Below are 17,813 nucleotides of genomic sequence, written 5' to 3'. Positions count from 1 at the left end.
TTCTGCAAATTGATGTTACACCCATCTGTAGTTGAATGGACAGTAATGGAACAAAGAAAACAGGCATGAATACTCACAGGGTTGGTGCTATTAATTAATTAACCAAACACATTTCTGTCATAGACAAATAATTAAATCATCTACTTCTGTGCCAAGTTTCAGGATGTGACAGTAAAGTGAGGCTGTTTAAAGAAAGGAGTGTTCTAACCTGAAAAACAAGGTCATGTGGTAAGAGATTATGTTTGGCCATGTACCCAATGAATAGTGCAAAAAGACTGGCATAAAACTGGCACAGAACAAAGAACCCAGCCTTCAGATTTTAGCATTTCAGCCTGCACCACGCCTAACCACACAACATTTATTTCAATCATGTGTGGACAGGAATTTATCATTTCATCCACCATGCAGGAGACATGTCGCCTTGCATACTTTAACTGTTGTGACACAGTCACACTGGGGTTTAGACTGTCTTCATCAGTAACATTGCACAACATCGGAAAGTTTGTATTAGTCTGTTGTGTGATTGTAAGAAAATTAGGCAGTAATTGTGATATGTGTTGGAGGGAGACACATCCAGCCATGTATTTTAAACATCATCAAAATGCACAAAAAATGATTTAAGTATTTAATTATTTGAGATTGGTTAATTGTGTAACGTAATGAAAGAGGCAATGAGGACATAATAATAATAATAAAAAAAACAAAACGTAAGTGATAGTAGCATATTGCCAGTGGATGAAGCACCTGCAAACCATAGTACGAGTACATTTATCTTAACAGGTGATGACTTTAGTAGAAGTTAAAGTCACCTAATAGAATATTAATTGAGTAAAAGTACAAGTAAATGTTATTAGTAAAAAAACAAGCAGTCAGAATTCTGAGGAGTATATTTATTTATTCATAACATGTACACATAATAAATGGAGCATGCACACTTGAAGAAAAACATGGTCTTTTTCACAACTTTAAGGATTTAAAGAACAAAATCCAGTTTTTCCTTCTTTCCTATTGCTTCATACATACATACCTCACTCCCTCCTTCCTCCCTATTTTGCAGCAGACTAAATAATTAAAATGCTTAGGAAAAATGTGTTGAGAGTAAAAGTACATGTTTTATTTAGGTAATGTAGTGGAGTACAAGTAACTGTTGACAGAAATATAAAAACTCAAGTAAGTCACTACTGTAATGAAGCATTATTACTTGCATGACATTACACCACAGCCTTATTGTGTGCCGTATAATGAAGGAAACTGTGCCTGAATCATCATCAAACCATTGTTTATTCAGGGAATACTGACTGAGCAATAAGCTCTTAACAGCAGTGCCTTGAGTTCACATTAAGTGGGCGAGACAGATATAAATATATGAAAGCAATCACGATAAAATGATGGAAAAAGTCCGTAAAACAAATAACTGGCAGCAAAGACTAAAACATTAAATTACAAAAACACACTATTTACTAATTTACTGCTTGTGTTGTGTGTCTGTCTGTACGTTTGATTTTTGAGAGAAGCCAAAAATCCAAATCCGAAACCAAAATAACACAATCAATAATATTTTTTCTTTTTAAAAGAAATACTTTAATAGTAGTATTCAAATCTTCACTGGACCAATATAACTGGGACATATTCCTGTTTTCACGGTTTTAGCACGAACCTAAATGCATAAATCCGAATGTTTTGATTCTAACTACATTTCCCATGACCACCCTTTTCAATTAGTATGGAAGCCCGCAAGTCCAAACATGATGTATATAGCCGCGCTACTGCTGCTACTCTTAAAGGAGACGTATCCCATACAGGCATATTATCGGTTAAAGAAATATGAGGTTTGCTATAGCTTTAAGAAGTAACTAATGCTGAATGTTTGCAATATTATAACCATCATACAACTTAAGTTTTTTATTAATAAGCTAGTTAATGAAACGCTCGCGGAGATTTACTCTTCTTGACCGAGCTAACAAAACTTGGTCCCAGCAGGGCCTTCAGCCTTTCGTTGGTCTTACATTTCCTATGTTTATAGCTAGTTAATAACACGGGTCTTTCCGGGTCACAGCAGTTAAATAAGAGCAGCATGGACTCGGAGGAAGAAGAGGTGTCAGGTAACGTTTCTCGTCCTGAGACTGAAATTACCGGAGACTCAACGGAGGCCTCAAAACCATCCCCGGACTCGAGTGAACCGACAGGCGGGAGAAGAGGAAGCAAAAGGCTGGTGAAACCCGTGACCTCCCCGGACTGCAGCGACTCTTTGCCTGGTGTTCGTGTTTTGCGAGCCAGGGGAGCTGGAGCTGGCAGGACTAACGTTAGCGAGTCCAAAAATGCCACCTGCAAGCAAAAACCTGCGAGGGTGCACCGTGGTGGACGTGGGAGACCCGCGGGATCACGCTCCAGAAACACACCGGTCATGCAGTAAGTGATGGCACAAACGCACCTCAGCTGCTTTGCTGTACAATGCCATTGCAACGAGCTCGCTAACTAACGTTACATAACTCAGAGGCTTGTCAGAAGAACTAGTGTGACTGCACTGCAAGGAGGCATGGGGCTGTAATTGTGGGAAGTGTGCTTTATCACTGGGGTTTCTTAAAGCTATAGGTTAACCAGACAGAGAAACCAAAACAAATGAGTTGAATGCATGTGTTGTCCTGTCTGTGTTCATTGTCAAAGGGCACCAGAACTAAAGCATATTATGTATTTGTATGCAACAGATTTATTTTGCTTTGCATCTGGCTGTAAATTCTCTCTCACACACAGACCTGCAGTAAAGAAACCCACAGCCAAAAAAGGTAAAAACAAATAAACACATAAGTATATTTCATCTGTACGCATGAATATTATCGTTCTTACATTTGTCACCAATACATGGGCACCCTGACTTCCTCAGCATCCAAACACACTGTTGGACCAAACCTGTCCAAATCTAGGAAGGGCAAAGGGAGACCTCCAGCTGGAGCCCCTTGCACCACACTAGCACCAGCATGCAAGCCAGAGGCAGAGATGGAGGCATCATCATGTGGTAAGACAAACACCATCTGCATTCTTTTAACTACATACTAAACAGTCGGTCATCTGAAACTGAAATAACATGTCATCATTTCTGCTTTTCAGTGCACGAAACAGGTTGTCTGAAAGGAGGCAATGACAAGAAGTGAGTGGTGTACGACTCATTGAATGTGCAGCAGAGAAAATGTTGCTTTCCACGTTTGATTTGCCGATGTGAATTTAATTGTTGCCAGTGTGGTGTTGATGTCTATATTAGTGTTACAGATCCAGATGCAGCTCCCGAAGAAAACCCTCCATTCAGAGATGACCCAAATGACCTCATCTGTAAAACCGTGACAAAGGCGTATGTTGAGCTCTTTGCCTTTCTATAGCGAGTCACGAATATTATTTTATATGAAGAATTTCAACATGACTCATGTTAAAATGTTAGTTTCAATAGTGATTTTTTCCCCCCAACTCCTCAGGGAAAAATCAAGACGGCGTACAACGCTAAAACAAAAGGACGTCAAGAAAGAGGAGTCAGAGAAGGAGGATCAAAAAGATGACATTAAAAAGGAAGAATCAACCGAGATTGTTTTGCAGAGTGAAGATCGAGTGAGCAATAACACAGAGCCTACCAGGAAGTAAGCAAAATATCGGTCATTGATTAATTAATTAATTAACAGGAAACACAGAAGGACTGACGGCTGTTCACACTGACAAAAGGTGTATTTCATGTCTCAGTGCTACCTGAAGTCACACACCCTCACCAGTGCAGACCCCTACTGTTTTAATGCAGGGCTGTGTTCGGTCTCATAGCCCCCTTATATTACTGGCAAAAGGTTTGTCCACTGCACCAGTAAGGAAGCTAACATAATTGGTATGCTCCTACTCTGCTTCTCATGGGAAAAAAAACATAATCAGGGCGATCATTAAAGCCTAGCACACCCTGTTTCTTTTTACTGTGACTGAGTTAGATTTGCTGTCCATCAAAATGAACATGTGAAGTCAAGAAAACAAAGGTGCTGGACAGTATTCAAGCTTTGTCAGACAAAAATAAAATGTAAGCGGTACCGTACTACATCACAAAATGACAATAAATGTTACCGCCTAAAGACAGCATCAAAAACACCCTTTTGTAGTCGTCGCCAAGATGACACCACAAGCAAAAATCACAGCATCGCAGAGCACATATTGATCCATCACAATGTTGAAAACATGCTGAACTAGTCAAGCAACCTCAGTGTGACTCATCTGATGCTGCACGACTTGATTTTTGAGATTGTGATTGTCCATTATTGGTTCACGTCATTATTGTATTGTTATTAAACCATAGCAACTAGAATTAAAATCAAATTGTGCAGTACCATGAGATAAAGATTCGTGCTATTACATGTTATTGGAAGAAGGATTAAAGTATTGACCGACGTTTCAAGTTCTATTTTGTGACCTGTTTTTATTTTAGGAAAGGTAGACAACAAAAAGATGACAAAGCCCCTCGGCTGCCAAAACAAAGGTAACAGTCTCAGTTGCATTATTCACTGTAGATGACACACATCATTTGGACCCAATGTGATGATAATACAGTTTCTCTTTTTTTCTGTCCGTATAGGAAAAAGCCCCCAGTGCAGTACGTCCGCTGTGAAATTGAGGGCTGTGGTACCGTCTTGGCCCACCCACGCTACCTACAGGTTTGCCTTCCTGTCAGCTGTAACCATGATAGCTCCAAACATTCTTAAAGGAACTATCTGAATGTGGCACCGCACAGCAGCAACAATATTAGCCGAGCCACAGAAACCACATTAGTGCACTGGATTTTTACATACTGTTTCAGATCTGTGAGCTTACCTTCAGGTTGGGTGTGTTTACTGTGATATCTACTTTCTTTCTCATCTCTTTATTTCAGCACCACATCAAATACCAGCACTTGCTTAAAAAGAAGTATGTGTGTGATCACCCTTCGTGTGGGCGCTTGTTTCGTCTGCAGAAGCAGCTGCTGCGCCACGCTAAACATCATACAGGTGATGCTAGGGCACACAGGTTTACCACATGTTTATTTGGTTATGAAAACAATTTAATAATCTCTGAGCTGCCTGAAATGTGTGTATGTATGTAGTTTGTGCATTATGCTCATCATCTGTCTTTCAGATCAAAGGGACTACATCTGTGAGTATTGTGCACGCGCCTTCAAGAGTTCCCATAACCTCGCTGTGCACAGGATGATTCACACAGGAGAGAAGCCAATACAGTGAGTAGCAACATCAATGTGCATTACCATGAGTGATGTGAAAGAACCTCAAGAATAGGACAAGCTTTGTGAGTCTGGCTTGGTTCCATTATTCTGAAGGAAGCCTAATTAAAGAATGCTTGCATCGGAAGATGAAGGATAGGTAGGGACGCACTGATGCCAATGTTTCAATCAACAACTTGGCTGATGCGGAAACCATTGTTTTTTTTTAATTTTCTGTTTTGTTTTATGTTACTGTTTATTTGTTTTTTGTTGTTATGTACTCCCCCTTTTGTGCCATGGAAACAAAGAAATCATAATATATCCAATCACATACACATTTATGACACATACACATTTACATACTACTCATTAAGATGAATTCTTCAATACCTAAAACATTTTTTTTTGTGAGTCTGTGTTTCTCTTAGTGTTGCTGGAGAACTTGTGAGTGAGTGGGGCGGAGCTGTGCAGAGAGTTTGAGATAGGAGAGATGCACACTGGTGTGCGTTACATAACTCAACTTGTCCCTTTATCGATATAAACGGTGTTGTCTAAATTTATATCTTGCTTGAAAATATATCGATATATCTTACATAGTGGTTATATCACCCAGCCCTGCTGTATAATTGTGTATCCAGGCTTTGATTAAGATTATGAACCCCTTTTTATAAGCCAAATCTTAGTTGCATTGTGATAGCAGTTTGTCTGTATCAGACGGTCGTTTCGTTATGTGATGTATTTTGTTGATTTCTATTCTAAAGTACAGTTCTGACGTACTTGTGCTTCACTTGAATATTGTAATTTTGTATTATACTTCTGCTTAACTACATGTGTCTGTCAGCTGAGTTACAAGTTACTTTGCGGATAAAGATTGTAAAAATCTAAATACAGTGCATCAGTATACAGTAAATTAAACCACCCAGTTATAAATAAAACAGTAGAATCAGCTCAATTTCTGCAATATTACATTATTTATTTATATGCTTCATAATAATAATGATCTGTTAGTACAAAGTATGATGATATAAGTGTCACTGAGACCATTGTGCCTGCATAGTGAGTACTTTTACTTTTAAACTCTAAGTAAAATTTGCTGATGATACTTTTGTGCTTTTACTTCATTTTTTTTGTCATTTTTTACTGTAATGGAGTATATTTTACATTGTTTTATTACTAGGTTTACTTACTAGATCTGAATACTTCTTCCACAACTGTTTCTGAGCAAGTCCGAGTGAAGGTGAGGCAAAGAGTCACAGATGAGACTCGAGTTTGAAATCAGTTCAGACTATAACCTGGTCTTTGTCTCCACCCTGTGGCAGGTGTGAGATCTGTGGCTTCACCTGCCGTCAGAAGGCTTCCTTAAACTGGCACATGAAGAAGCACGACGCAGAAGCCTCCTACCAATTCTCCTGCTCCATTTGCAGCAAAAAGTTTGAGAAAAAGGACTCAGTTGTTGCCCACAAGGCCAAGAGTCACCCTGAGGTGCTCATAGCTGAAGCTCTAGCAGCTAATGGGGGTTCAGTAATAAGCAGTCCCACCCTAATCCCAGAGACTGTCCCAGTGCCCACCCAGAACTCAGAGACTGTCCCAGTGCTTACCCCGACCCCAGAGACTGTTCCAGTGCTTAGCCAGACCCCAGAGACTGTCCCAGTGCTCAGCCCAACCTCACAGACTGTCCCAGTGCTTAGCCCGACCCTAGAGACTGTCCCGATGCTCACCCAGCCTGACCAGCCCTCTGTCAGCCAGGAGAAACAGGAAGTGGTGAATACCACGCTCACTCCACTGCAGCAGGTGGTGCTCCCACTCGCACCACAGACTCCAGTAGATGTATCTCAGGGCCAGTTCCTCCAACTGCCCTCGCATCATGTGGTGCAGGTGGCACACCAGCAGCAAGCCCCCACCTTGCTGCACCTCACCACTGCATCTCCAGCTCACCTCTCCAGCATCAGCCACCCCCAGCTCATCCAGCTCTCCTCCCTTCCTGCCAGCACTGTCACATCCATGGCCATTGCTGACCCCCAGAGCACCCTCCTCACCCTGAGCTCCGTCACCACACTGCCCTCCACCGCGTCCCTGGCCTCCCAGCAGCCTGTGCAGTGGGGCAGGGGGGCTCATGAGGATGCACAGCTACCTGGGGAGGGTGAGCTGTGGGACAGGGTGGTGGTGGGTGGCAGTCCTCAGGATGTAGGGGACATGATGTGGGAGGCTAACGGGGAGAGGAGGAAGGAAGATGAGGGGGCTGTATGGGAGAGAGAAGGAGAGAGACAGATCCTGTTACAGTGTGCCGAGGTTCAGGGAGACAGTTTAATCTAGAAAATGAGCTAAACAAGAACTTAATGTAAAGTGTTGATTTTAGAAAGGAACAAAAGACTGAAGGACCTGTCAGAAGTTGATAAGCTGATATTCTAAATATTTAAAACAACAGACTTTATCTCCACAGAGTGTAACACAGTAGTCATATACAGTACAGAGCTACTTATATCAGGGAGTATGATTTATAATATTATAGATTACACACTCTTTTACCACTTACTGAATATTTTGTAACATTTTGGTGTTTGTATATATGTGTGTATGTTAACATTTTTTAGAGATAAAAAAAAGACTGCAAGATGATTGTACATATTTTACAAAAAAGTCACAAATGACATTTAATGTGAATCCATGAGTATCATTGACATAATTGGGTCACCTCTAGTAGTTTCAGTTACTTAAAGGTCCAGTGTGTAGGATGTAGTGGCACCTGTTGTCATAAAGGGAACATAATATTCATAGCCATGTTTTCATTAGTGTATTATCATTTGAAATTAAGAATCTGTGTGTTCTGGTTACCTTAGAATCCACTGTGTCTACAGCAGCCCAGAGTGGACAAACCAAACACTGGCTAAAGGTAGGGCCATATGCGTTTTCGCGTTAGCCACTGTGGTTCTCCTACACGCTGGGTACATGGGTCTCGGTTGGTTGCACTCTACAACCTCACTGATAGATGCCACTGAATCCTACACATTAGACCTTTAACAGAACAAATGAACTGTGAGCAAAAACTACAACCAAATACAGATCTCAGTGTCAAAAAATCTTTGATGTAAGATTACAATAAAAGATATAAAAAAAGGAATTTTTAGTTTGTACCTTTAGATAAATCTGTATATATAGATGTAAGTAGGTTTTGAAATCCATTGAGAAAGGCGAGATGTTTTCTTAATTGACTTACTGCAGTAGGAAAATAACAGGTGTTCCTAATAAGATTAACCGTGGCTGTGTTCTGTTCAAATGTTCCAGTCAGTCATTACAGTGTGACAGTGAAACAGCACGCTATGCAACAGATTAAAAAAAAGGCCTACTACCATAGACTGTACACTTTATGCCTATTACCTCATTTTGTAAAGAAAAGATCTACATTACGTTTCTTGTTTGATTGTTTTCACCTTCCAGAACCTGAGCAGTGTCACGTCCCTTCTAAATTGTACTCTTCACAGTAAAGACTATGCAGGCAGTGGTGTTATGATGGAAATAGCTTTTGTCAGTTTCTTTTTCAAGCACTCTTAAATAATTATACCTCTATGCACTGCCACGACTACTGACCATGTGTAATCTTACGATCTTCATTTATCAGGAAATGTGTTCAGAATAACTGTAATAAACTGTATTCTGAAGTTTATTATTAGAATTATTGACATGCTTTGAAGAATGTGATTCTGGTTCATTTATGTATCAGGGACACAACATCAATTTGATGTATATATACCAGATTTAGTCAAATGACTAGACTAGGTTGATAGACAAACTAGAGTAACCAAAAATCAGATAAAACAACATCAAGGTACATATGGTAGGTTATAACATAAAAAAGCTAATAAAACTGACACAGAGCAGACACAAGCACATATCACCATAATAACTTTATCCTCCTGAGGCCCTGACGTAGACCTGTTGTCCTCGTTCGTGGACACTTTTTTGTGGCATCTAGTGGTAGCAAACCACAATATAAATCTATGTAAAAACAAGATGGCAGCCATCTCTGCCAAGTCAGTCTGCAGCTGATCCCGAAACAAAAGTGGACTAGGTCCAAAACCTGATCCCATTTTATGGTTGAAACTTGTTTATTTATGATTAATAAAGTTTGTAGTTTGACATGGCAACAAATTTGACCAATTTTAGCAACAGTAACAAGCTAAGACGCTTGCTAAGGAAGTACTCGTTTGAAGACATTACAAGCTTTATTATCATCTTGTTTTAGGATGTTGGGACTTAATTATAAAAATGCATACCAAACAAAAGTTCAGGTCTCAGGAAGTTATATTCATAGACAAAGGACTTAAAGGTATAATCCTAATATTAGCAATCTAAACCAGGACTCCCTGGAAGAAGAGATGTCATATCTAAATGGGACCTACTGGCTCAATGAAGGAGAAATTAACTTTAAAAAACTACATTAAATCAAACATAGCTTTGACATTTCTGTATTTATTTGCCAACTAGGGATGCACAATAATATCGGCACGTCATCTGTATCGTCCGATATTGGCTTTAAAATGAGCTATTGGAATTGGCAAACATGCTTTTTCTCATTTTGCACAATGAATAAATATATACATTGAAAAGTACTGTATTTCATGTCTCCATCTGCTGATGGGCCATCAAGATAAGAGTATTCATGCATAATATGATGTTAATTCCACTACAGAAGAGACTTGATGATCACTGAACTTAGGTGGGGTAAAAAATGGATATATTGATGTTGGCATCGGTTATCGGCCAAATGAGTTGTTATATATCAGCGTATTGGATATGACATCTAATGTTGTTTATCCCTACTGCCAACATATACACTGATACCAATTGAGGATCCAAATGAATACACCCACTGAAAAATCATTATAATATACATATTCCTTAAAACAATAAAAAATTGGTGGTACAGTGGTTAGCATTGTCACCTCACAGCAAGAGGGTTCCTGGGTTTCCTCTGGGTACAGTCCATGTCTATGTGTCAGCCCTGTCTGGTGACCTGTCCAGGGTGTACCCCGCCTCTCACCCAGTGTCAGCTGGGTTAGGTACCAGCCCACCCAACAGTGTAAACGGTTGCGGAAAATGAATGAATGACTGAATTATAAGTCCATCTTTATTTACAACAATGCCCAGGGCAGCATCTTCACAAACCATCCAAAAATAAATAAATAAATAATAATAACCGTACAAAAACTGTCCTCTTAACATGTGCTGTATATTTATTTTGTGGGAATGGTATTTTGCTAATAACACTAGTTAAATGCATTTTTTTGCTAATTTGTATTCCCAAAAAACATTTTTCTGTATGTATAAGATTAAAAAAAACGCACTTTCTAAATGTGTTTTAAAATCAGACTAAAGGAAAAGGGAAATAAAATAAAGTCAAAGGTCTCAGCTCTCCACGGATGAAATAGTTGTGTGCATGTTTGACAGACTCAGTATGTTATTGGTCAGAAAATATTGTGTTGGTTTTCCACATTAGCGTACAGTGACCGAGACAACCCAATAAAGAGAGTATTTATTATTTGAGGAAGGATGGGTGGGCCACATGGTGACGTTTTTGGGGAGAAAAAAGGCCCTCCTGTGCGTCCCCCTAAAAACGCCCCTGTGGCTTGCGGAACCAATTAAATCCCCTCTCGCTGCGTGCATGCCAACATGAACACCGACATAAACACGCTTCATTGACCCTCGCCGTGACGATCTCCGGTTCGCGTTGAGAGTAAGTATCTAAACGGGATGTAAAAACGTTGTTTCGCTGCCAACATTGACGACGTCGGGGGTGGGGAGGGGGGGACTAGTTTCCCTGCTCGGTCTTCATCCAGCTCGCTGCTAACCCACCTATTTAAACAGGGCTGGAGTGCAAATGGCAGAGCAGGAGGAGCAGCAGATAACAGCGCTGGACACGCCGGTGCCTGGTCCGTCGGACACGGGGCGAGCGGTGGCTCTTGCACGGCTATTGCACCACGAATGTAGTCGTCTGCTCCAGCTATTTGTGAGTTATCAGTTTACACACTCGTCCTGCTTACCTCATACTCGTCAGGCGGTGTGACACACTCCCCTTCCCGTTACTTGTGGCTTGCTTTCACACGAGCATGTTTTTGTACTGAGGCTGTAGCTACCTGTCGCGTTTCACGTATGTGTTTTACTGTATGTACATTAATATTCACCAGTGTGCACTTGTGTATTGTTAAAAAAAGGATGCTGTGGTGCAGTGTAATCATACTAAAAGACCCTCCTCCCCCTTCCTCCACCTCCCCTCCCCTCCATTTTCCCTGGGGTGCTTAATGGATAAAGTGTATTGGATTTTTTCCTGCTGTCATGCCTCTGTGCCTCATCTTCCCTTCAGAACACCTTTTAATTGATCAATATAATCAATACCTCTGTCACTCAGTGTTAAATTTGTAATTGAGTTCAAATAAAATTAAAGGCACAAGTGCAAGGCTATACAAGCACCTTGCATGTGTTTGCTCTGCGCCCAAGTGGACACCTCTTCTCTCGTCCCTTTCAGAAAGAAAGGGAGACCTTCTTGTCGGACACCACCCCTGATGGAGGACGCTTGGTGTCCCCGTCCCCAGACACCGAGGAGCCTAGCACGGAGCAGCAGGTGCGGTTGCTGCACTCAGCTCTGCGGCAGTGCCTGGGGCTGATCCACTGTGTCATCCTGAAGGAAGAGGAGGAGTGGGGTGAGCTGGAGGGCGACTACGAGACCATGAGGAAGAACGTCCGACTCCGCCTGGAGCACCTGCTCTTCAGCACCAAAAGTCTAGTGGAGACCGAGAACATGACCCTGGAAGTCACCCCAGACCATCAGTGCAATGAGGTACTTTGTCATGATTAGTTTTTATTTCTACATACACACACCGAAAAACATAATGTACTTAAGTATTTTTATGTGAATTAATTTCAAATAAGGTCTACACTGAAAAGCATTCCAAAGGCACTGCTACAAATCTCAAGTTTATCCTGATAAATCATCACGTATAACCCACTTGAAGTGTCTTGCAGTCTATTTATGTGCAGCCTGTATTTTCCTATTCTTATTTTGTTGTGTGTGGAATGTTCCTGGGCACAGCGCGTAGGTAAGGTCGAGACGTCATAAATCAGTAGCAACCAGGTGCCAGACTGTAAGCAGCACACATCCAAGAGGAAGCTACAAATATCATGGACACAGCGCCAGAACAAAAAAAACAAGTATAGGGAACGAGAGTAAATCTGGAGTTGGATTTTACTTTCACTTTCAATGGTGATATTGTTTACCAACAAGAACCAACAATTCCTGCGTAGTATACCTTTAAACATTTTGTGTGTGTATACTCGTTCCCAGTGGGACATCAGAGGCCAAAATGCCCTTAGTATGTCATCATACAGGTGGCCTGCTTTTCTACATGAAGTTCAGTTTTACATCTACACCAAATCTGTTGGAGACATTCAGCACAAACAGGCTCCACAAAGTAGGGTATTAAGAAGCTGTCAGCCCTTTCTTATGTCTTAATAACACAACAATTAAATGGAAAACCTAAAGCCTCAGCAAGGGTGTGACTAAACCCTGTATTATATGAATAATACCCTGAAGTGAATATGACTAATGCTGGGAACAAAGATTCAATCACTGACATAATGGCTTAGATATCCATGATAATCTTTTGGTTTAGTTTAAAGTTGCACCAATAAATACTTTTATATTAACAATGGATTAAATGTTTATTGTGAAAGCTGCCGCTCGTGGTGATGAAACCACTATCTTAGCATCTTTCAGCTTACTGTTTTGGTTTTCAAACCTTCAACTTTACTATTCTGCTTCTCTTTCATAGCGTTATTTGGGCCACAGCAGGCAGCTTATTACTGTGTAAAAGCTCTGATTAACCCACTTTGCATCACCTGCTCAACACCCAAACAGCAGGCAGACAAAGTAAGTAACCAGCTGGTGAACACAGTGGAGTATTTAGCAGCTAAACAGACAGATATTTCCCTCAGGAGGTGGTGGAGACCCAAACGGAGCTAAAAGTAAAGTCAATATTAGACCTGAATTTGTCACAAACACAGCTGCAAATTAGTAACTTTGACTTAGGAACCAAATAGGAACATTGCCCTTATTCTGAAAAAGATAATATTCCTACTGAACTGTTTACATGTAAAATGAAAATTCATATATGCCACTAATACTCCTCTTTACATGCAGGTGTGCATACTCCAATTAAGGTGTTCTAACATGTCATTTATCACGTCAAAATAGCCTTCTAAAAGGTGGAACAGCTAAAAATGCTTATCATTTTGCTTCTTCGCATCAAAGTAGGATTTGGTGTTATCATATTTGCACATATCCAAAACCTTGCACATATTCAAAATGTTTGTAAGTAAGATGTGTTCCGTCATCCGACAAGAAATGTGGGCTTTTCTTTTGGGCATGCATTTCTTCTCCAGCCTTGTAAACTGTTGGCGAGTTGGTTTGTGTAGAACCTATCCACGGCAACGCACAGAGCTGACCGTAAATTGACAAGAAGCCGTGTGTCGCAAACTGTGGTTAAAACCCCAGCTGGGATGCATATTCCAAATGCGCTGTATGTATGCCCAAAGACTGTTCCTAAACCCAGGCTAATACCGGCATGTTCCACATGTCTTAATCGGAAAACGCTACATTGAGAATAAATTCTAATTTGGGAACTCCAAACGGAATATGCTGTTTACATGACTATTGTCATATTCAGGATGATAGTGGAATTTCCATGAGCATGTAAACCATGTCTTATTTTCTGTTCTGTATCTTGGTATAACAAAAGGCGGTGGACATTAAGTTGCTCTCTTCTGTGTAGGAAACTGATGGCGCTGGGGGAGCTTTCGGGCTCAAAATGTGGACCTATCGAGTGCTGCTGGAGCTAGTCCACTGGTCTGACCATGCTGCGCAGACCCTCCATGTCTTACACACAGAGAGGGAAGGAACACAAGAGATCTGATTTTCTTAGTCTCAATCCAACAACGTCTATGAATGAACTCACTCAACACTAACAGCCAGCTTTCCCTTTCATGTATTCCAAATTGAATATTAAGCAGTGTGGGATATACTCTGTGAACACTAGAGGTTATAAAATGTGCTGCTTAACTAAAATCACAACTAAGCTCCTTTAACAAAGCCCTGTAGACAGCTTTTCCCAGACGTTGGTATTTCCACAGCAAGTGCTAAAATGACCTCAAGTTTGCCTCGGTTGCTATTTCCTTTGACAAAGAAGTGAGTGCAGACCTTTAACTGTATAAAGGTTGGTTTGCTTTGTGAAGTGGCAGAGTTAGACTGTTTGAAAATGTATTTTTTTTTGTATACAGTGTGTAATTTATTTTTATTTAAGTGGATTTGCCTTTGATGACTAATTATCTGCTGTTCCTAACACTCCAATATCTAAGAAACGCTAGAATGTAGCCAAAAACACTCAACTGATAAACTGTGACTGATGTGCAGCTGAATCTGTAGCCATTAGCTATTTTAATAGATCACTGAGCTTTTAATGTCACACCTTATTAACATATCTAATCTAGATAATTCCATATCAGATCTCGTGTTGTCATGTATAGACTGAATGCTTGTATTGTTTATGGTTCGGCACAATCTGTGATGATCAAGTGTCATGTTTGCTGCTCTGGTCACCAAGTTCTCTCCTGATGTTATACTTGAATATGCTGCTGCACCGTTCACAAGTTTGAACTGTAAATACAGTCGTTCTCAAATCTTTTCTGTCATGCCCCTCTTAGGAAGGAGAGAGGAAGTTTGAGAACCACTGTGGTAGATTTTTAGTTTACAGTAGGAATGTACTGTCTCGCCAAACGTATCAAACACACTGCACTCATGACAAGCCCTTTAACATTTCATCAGTAGCTTTTACAGCAATTGTAGAAATTGTCATTTGCTTTTTCACTAGTTAGACCTCCAAACCAACATATCCTTAATGTGACTTTGACTAGTAGCAATTTCAGTTCTCACCAGTCAAAATGTCAATTCTTGATTCTTAGTTAAAATGATCACTGTAGTTATCTGTTACTTAATTACAACTAATCAGCTTTTACCATTGACTTCTATTCAAAGTCATTTACAGATGATTAAAATTGTAAAAGGTTAAAATTCCAAGTTGACACATTCATAATATACTTTTCCGCAATGTAATTTTGACTAGTAGCAAGTCCAATTCTCACTAGTCAAAATGTTAATTCTTGATATCAATGATTAATTTATTAGTGTGAATGATCATTGTAGATATCTGTAACTTAATAACAACAAGTCAACTTTTACTATTGATTTCTATTCAAAGTCATTTACAGATATCTATAATTAAAATATTAACGTGTTAAAATTCCATGTCGACATATCCATAATGTAAGTACACTAGAAGCAATTCCAGTTAAATTATTTACAATTCATTTCTCACAAGTCAAAATGTTAATTCTTGATATCAATGATTAATGTATTAGTGGAAATGATCAGTGTTATCTGTAACTTAATTACAACAAGTCAAATTTTACCATTGACTTCCATTCAAACTCAATTGCAGATATTTATAATTAAAATTTTAACAGGTAAAAATTCCACATTGACATACCAATAATCTAATTTTGACTCGTAGCAATTCCAATTAAAGATATCTACAAATCATTTCTCACTTGTCAAAATGTTAATTCTTGATAATTCAATTACAACTACTCAGCTTCTACCATTGACTTCTATTCAAAGTCATTTACAGATATCTATAATTAAAATTTTAACAGATTAAAATTCCAAGTCGACATATCCATAATGTAATTTACCATAGTATAATTTTGACAGTTAGCGATTCTAATTAAAGATATCTACAGTTCATTTGTCACTAGTCAAAATGTTAATTCTTGATACCAATGATTCATTTATTAGTGGAAATGATCATTGTAGATATCCGTAACTTAATTACAACAAGTCAACTTTTACCATTGACTTCCATTCAAACTCAATAACATATCTATATATATATCTATAATTCAGTTTTGACGCGTTAAAATTCAAAGAAGCCATATCCATAGTGTAATTTTGGCTTGTCAGAATTGAATTTTAAGATGTCTAAAATTCCATATATATCTGTAATGTAGAAACAATGTACATTTCAGCTACTAAGAATATAATTGTTAATATCAATAATTAACATTTTGACTAGTGAGAATTGAGTTGCAGATATCATTAATTAGAAGTGCACCCAGTCAAAATAATATTATGGATATGTAAACTTGGCACTGTAACACGTCAAAGTTGAATTGTAGATATCTTCAATTGAGTTTTAATAGAAATCAATGGAAAAAGTTGACTAGTTGTAATTAAGGTACAAATATCTCTCGTGAACATTCACGTGAGAAATGAGTTGTAGATATTTTTAAATTGCAACTAATTAAAGTTGGATTATTTATGTCAGCTTGGAATTGTAACTAGTGTAAAATTACGTTTGTCCTAGTAACAGTTTTATCTGCAATGTGTACAATTCCTTCTTATAAATAGGCAGAATTGAATTTTAGAAATCAAAAAAGTGCGACCACATCAATATGCGAATTTAACAGCTGACCAATGGCTTTGTGCTACTTAAATGATATGATGTCCACATATTTGAAATGGTTTGTTGATATGCCAGACATATCAGAAATACATTTGTTGACATCTGGAATGATAAATTACATTTGCACTAGTGGGAAATTAATTATAAATATCTGCAATTGTTATTTTTACTGGTGAAAACTGAGTTACTGATATCTATGATTAAATTAAATTATTAAGATATCTGTATATCACTTTTAACTAAATGTAATTTCTACATGTTTAAATATGTTTTTAACATTGTTAAAATTGTTTTACAGATATCTTCGACAAACATATTAACTAGTCAAAATGACATTTTGACATGTTCAAATATCATCTCCACAAGTGAAAACTAAATAGCTCCTTGTCAGCCCTGCTGATGAAACGTTAAAGGGCTTGCCATGCTGCACCACAACAACTTCATGGTAGCGTTCAATGCCTGACGCAGCATAGACCCACTGAGTGAATGAACTGTGACTTCCAGACTTGTTGGTATGGTGGATTTCTTACTGCCGTGTTTTTCCTTTATCTCCGTGATGAATAACTGGATGTGCATTAAAGATTATAACAGTCGTAACCCTTGTGTTTTGTTCACATTAGCTTTTTTACACTCCACTGCTGCCTGTGTGTAATGATTACATCAAAGATAATGATAACAGATGTGAAATCAATCATTTTTTTTCTTTGTAATTATTTGGTGTCACTTTAATTAAGATATCCCTAATTTCCTAGCTGTGAAATTACATATACTGTATATTGCAGGGACAATTAAGACAGGATTTTTATGGTCTCCTTTTGTCTTCCAAAATGTCCTTCTTGGACAAAGAGATCTGTGTTATACTATATTCTGCAGAGTGATTCTGCTTCTCTTTGGGGTCAGGTTGGATTCAGTTAAAACTTATCGTATTAGCACATATTTTTGGGATTTGGGGGAGTTGTCCTGCACCCAAAACTAAGTCAACACTAATCATACACAGAACATAGTATGTATATCCATTGTATTTAGCCATGTTTTAC

General features: G+C 38.9%; 2 protein-coding genes across 3 annotated transcripts; both read left to right on the top strand.

Annotated features, from left to right (window-relative positions):
• Positions 1 to 1,730: 1,730 nt before the first annotated feature.
• Positions 1,731 to 8,870, top strand: LOC126404410 (E3 ubiquitin-protein ligase ZFP91-like). Of its 2 annotated transcripts, XM_050067603.1 has the most exons (12): positions 1,731 to 1,829; positions 2,057 to 2,409; positions 2,752 to 2,783; positions 2,882 to 3,013; positions 3,106 to 3,145; positions 3,257 to 3,343; positions 3,465 to 3,623; positions 4,445 to 4,495; positions 4,592 to 4,670; positions 4,886 to 5,000; positions 5,128 to 5,227; positions 6,529 to 8,870. In XM_050067603.1, exons 1-12 carry the CDS (start codon positions 1,746 to 1,748, stop codon positions 7,520 to 7,522), a joined length of 2,226 nt encoding a protein of 741 aa, XP_049923560.1. In that variant the 5' UTR covers positions 1,731 to 1,745; the 3' UTR covers positions 7,523 to 8,870. The 2 variants fall into 2 exon arrangements, with proteins under 2 accessions (XP_049923560.1, XP_049923561.1); XM_050067604.1 differs by lacking the exon at positions 1,731 to 1,829 and having other exon boundaries at positions 2,179 to 2,409; positions 2,706 to 2,783.
• A 1,946-nt stretch (positions 8,871 to 10,816) lies between these two features.
• On the top strand, positions 10,817 to 17,373 carry cntf (ciliary neurotrophic factor). Its single transcript, XM_050067979.1, has 4 exons — positions 10,817 to 10,940; positions 11,072 to 11,213; positions 11,730 to 12,041; positions 14,032 to 17,373. Exons 2-4 carry the CDS (start codon positions 11,085 to 11,087, stop codon positions 14,170 to 14,172), a joined length of 582 nt encoding a protein of 193 aa, XP_049923936.1. The 5' UTR covers positions 10,817 to 10,940; positions 11,072 to 11,084; the 3' UTR covers positions 14,173 to 17,373.
• Positions 17,374 to 17,813: the final 440 nt, after the last annotated feature.

The sequence above is a fragment of the Epinephelus moara genome, chromosome 17, assembly GCF_006386435.1.
Source record: "Epinephelus moara isolate mb chromosome 17, YSFRI_EMoa_1.0, whole genome shotgun sequence".
NCBI lineage: Eukaryota > Metazoa > Chordata > Actinopteri > Perciformes > Serranidae > Epinephelus > Epinephelus moara.
This window is presented reverse-complemented; position numbering and strand designations above follow the sequence as displayed.

Bases quoted from the DNA above. Each gene is read 5' to 3' on its own strand.
- LOC126404410 (XM_050067603.1), top strand. From the start codon at position 1,746: ATGATGTATATAGCCGCGCTACTGCTGCTACTCTTAAAGGAGACGTAT. The intron at 3,146-3,256 runs GTGAGTGGTGTA...TGTCTATATTAG, and splicing joins AAAGGAGGCAATGACAAGAA to TGTTACAGATCCAGATGCAG. The intron at 5,001-5,127 runs GTGATGCTAGGG...TCTGTCTTTCAG, and splicing joins CCACGCTAAACATCATACAG to ATCAAAGGGACTACATCTGT.
- cntf (XM_050067979.1), top strand. From the start codon at position 11,085: ATGGCAGAGCAGGAGGAGCAGCAGATAACAGCGCTGGACACGCCGGTG. The intron at 11,214-11,729 runs GTGAGTTATCAG...CGTCCCTTTCAG, and splicing joins GTCGTCTGCTCCAGCTATTT to AAAGAAAGGGAGACCTTCTT. The intron at 12,042-14,031 runs GTACTTTGTCAT...TCTTCTGTGTAG, and splicing joins CAGACCATCAGTGCAATGAG to GAAACTGATGGCGCTGGGGG.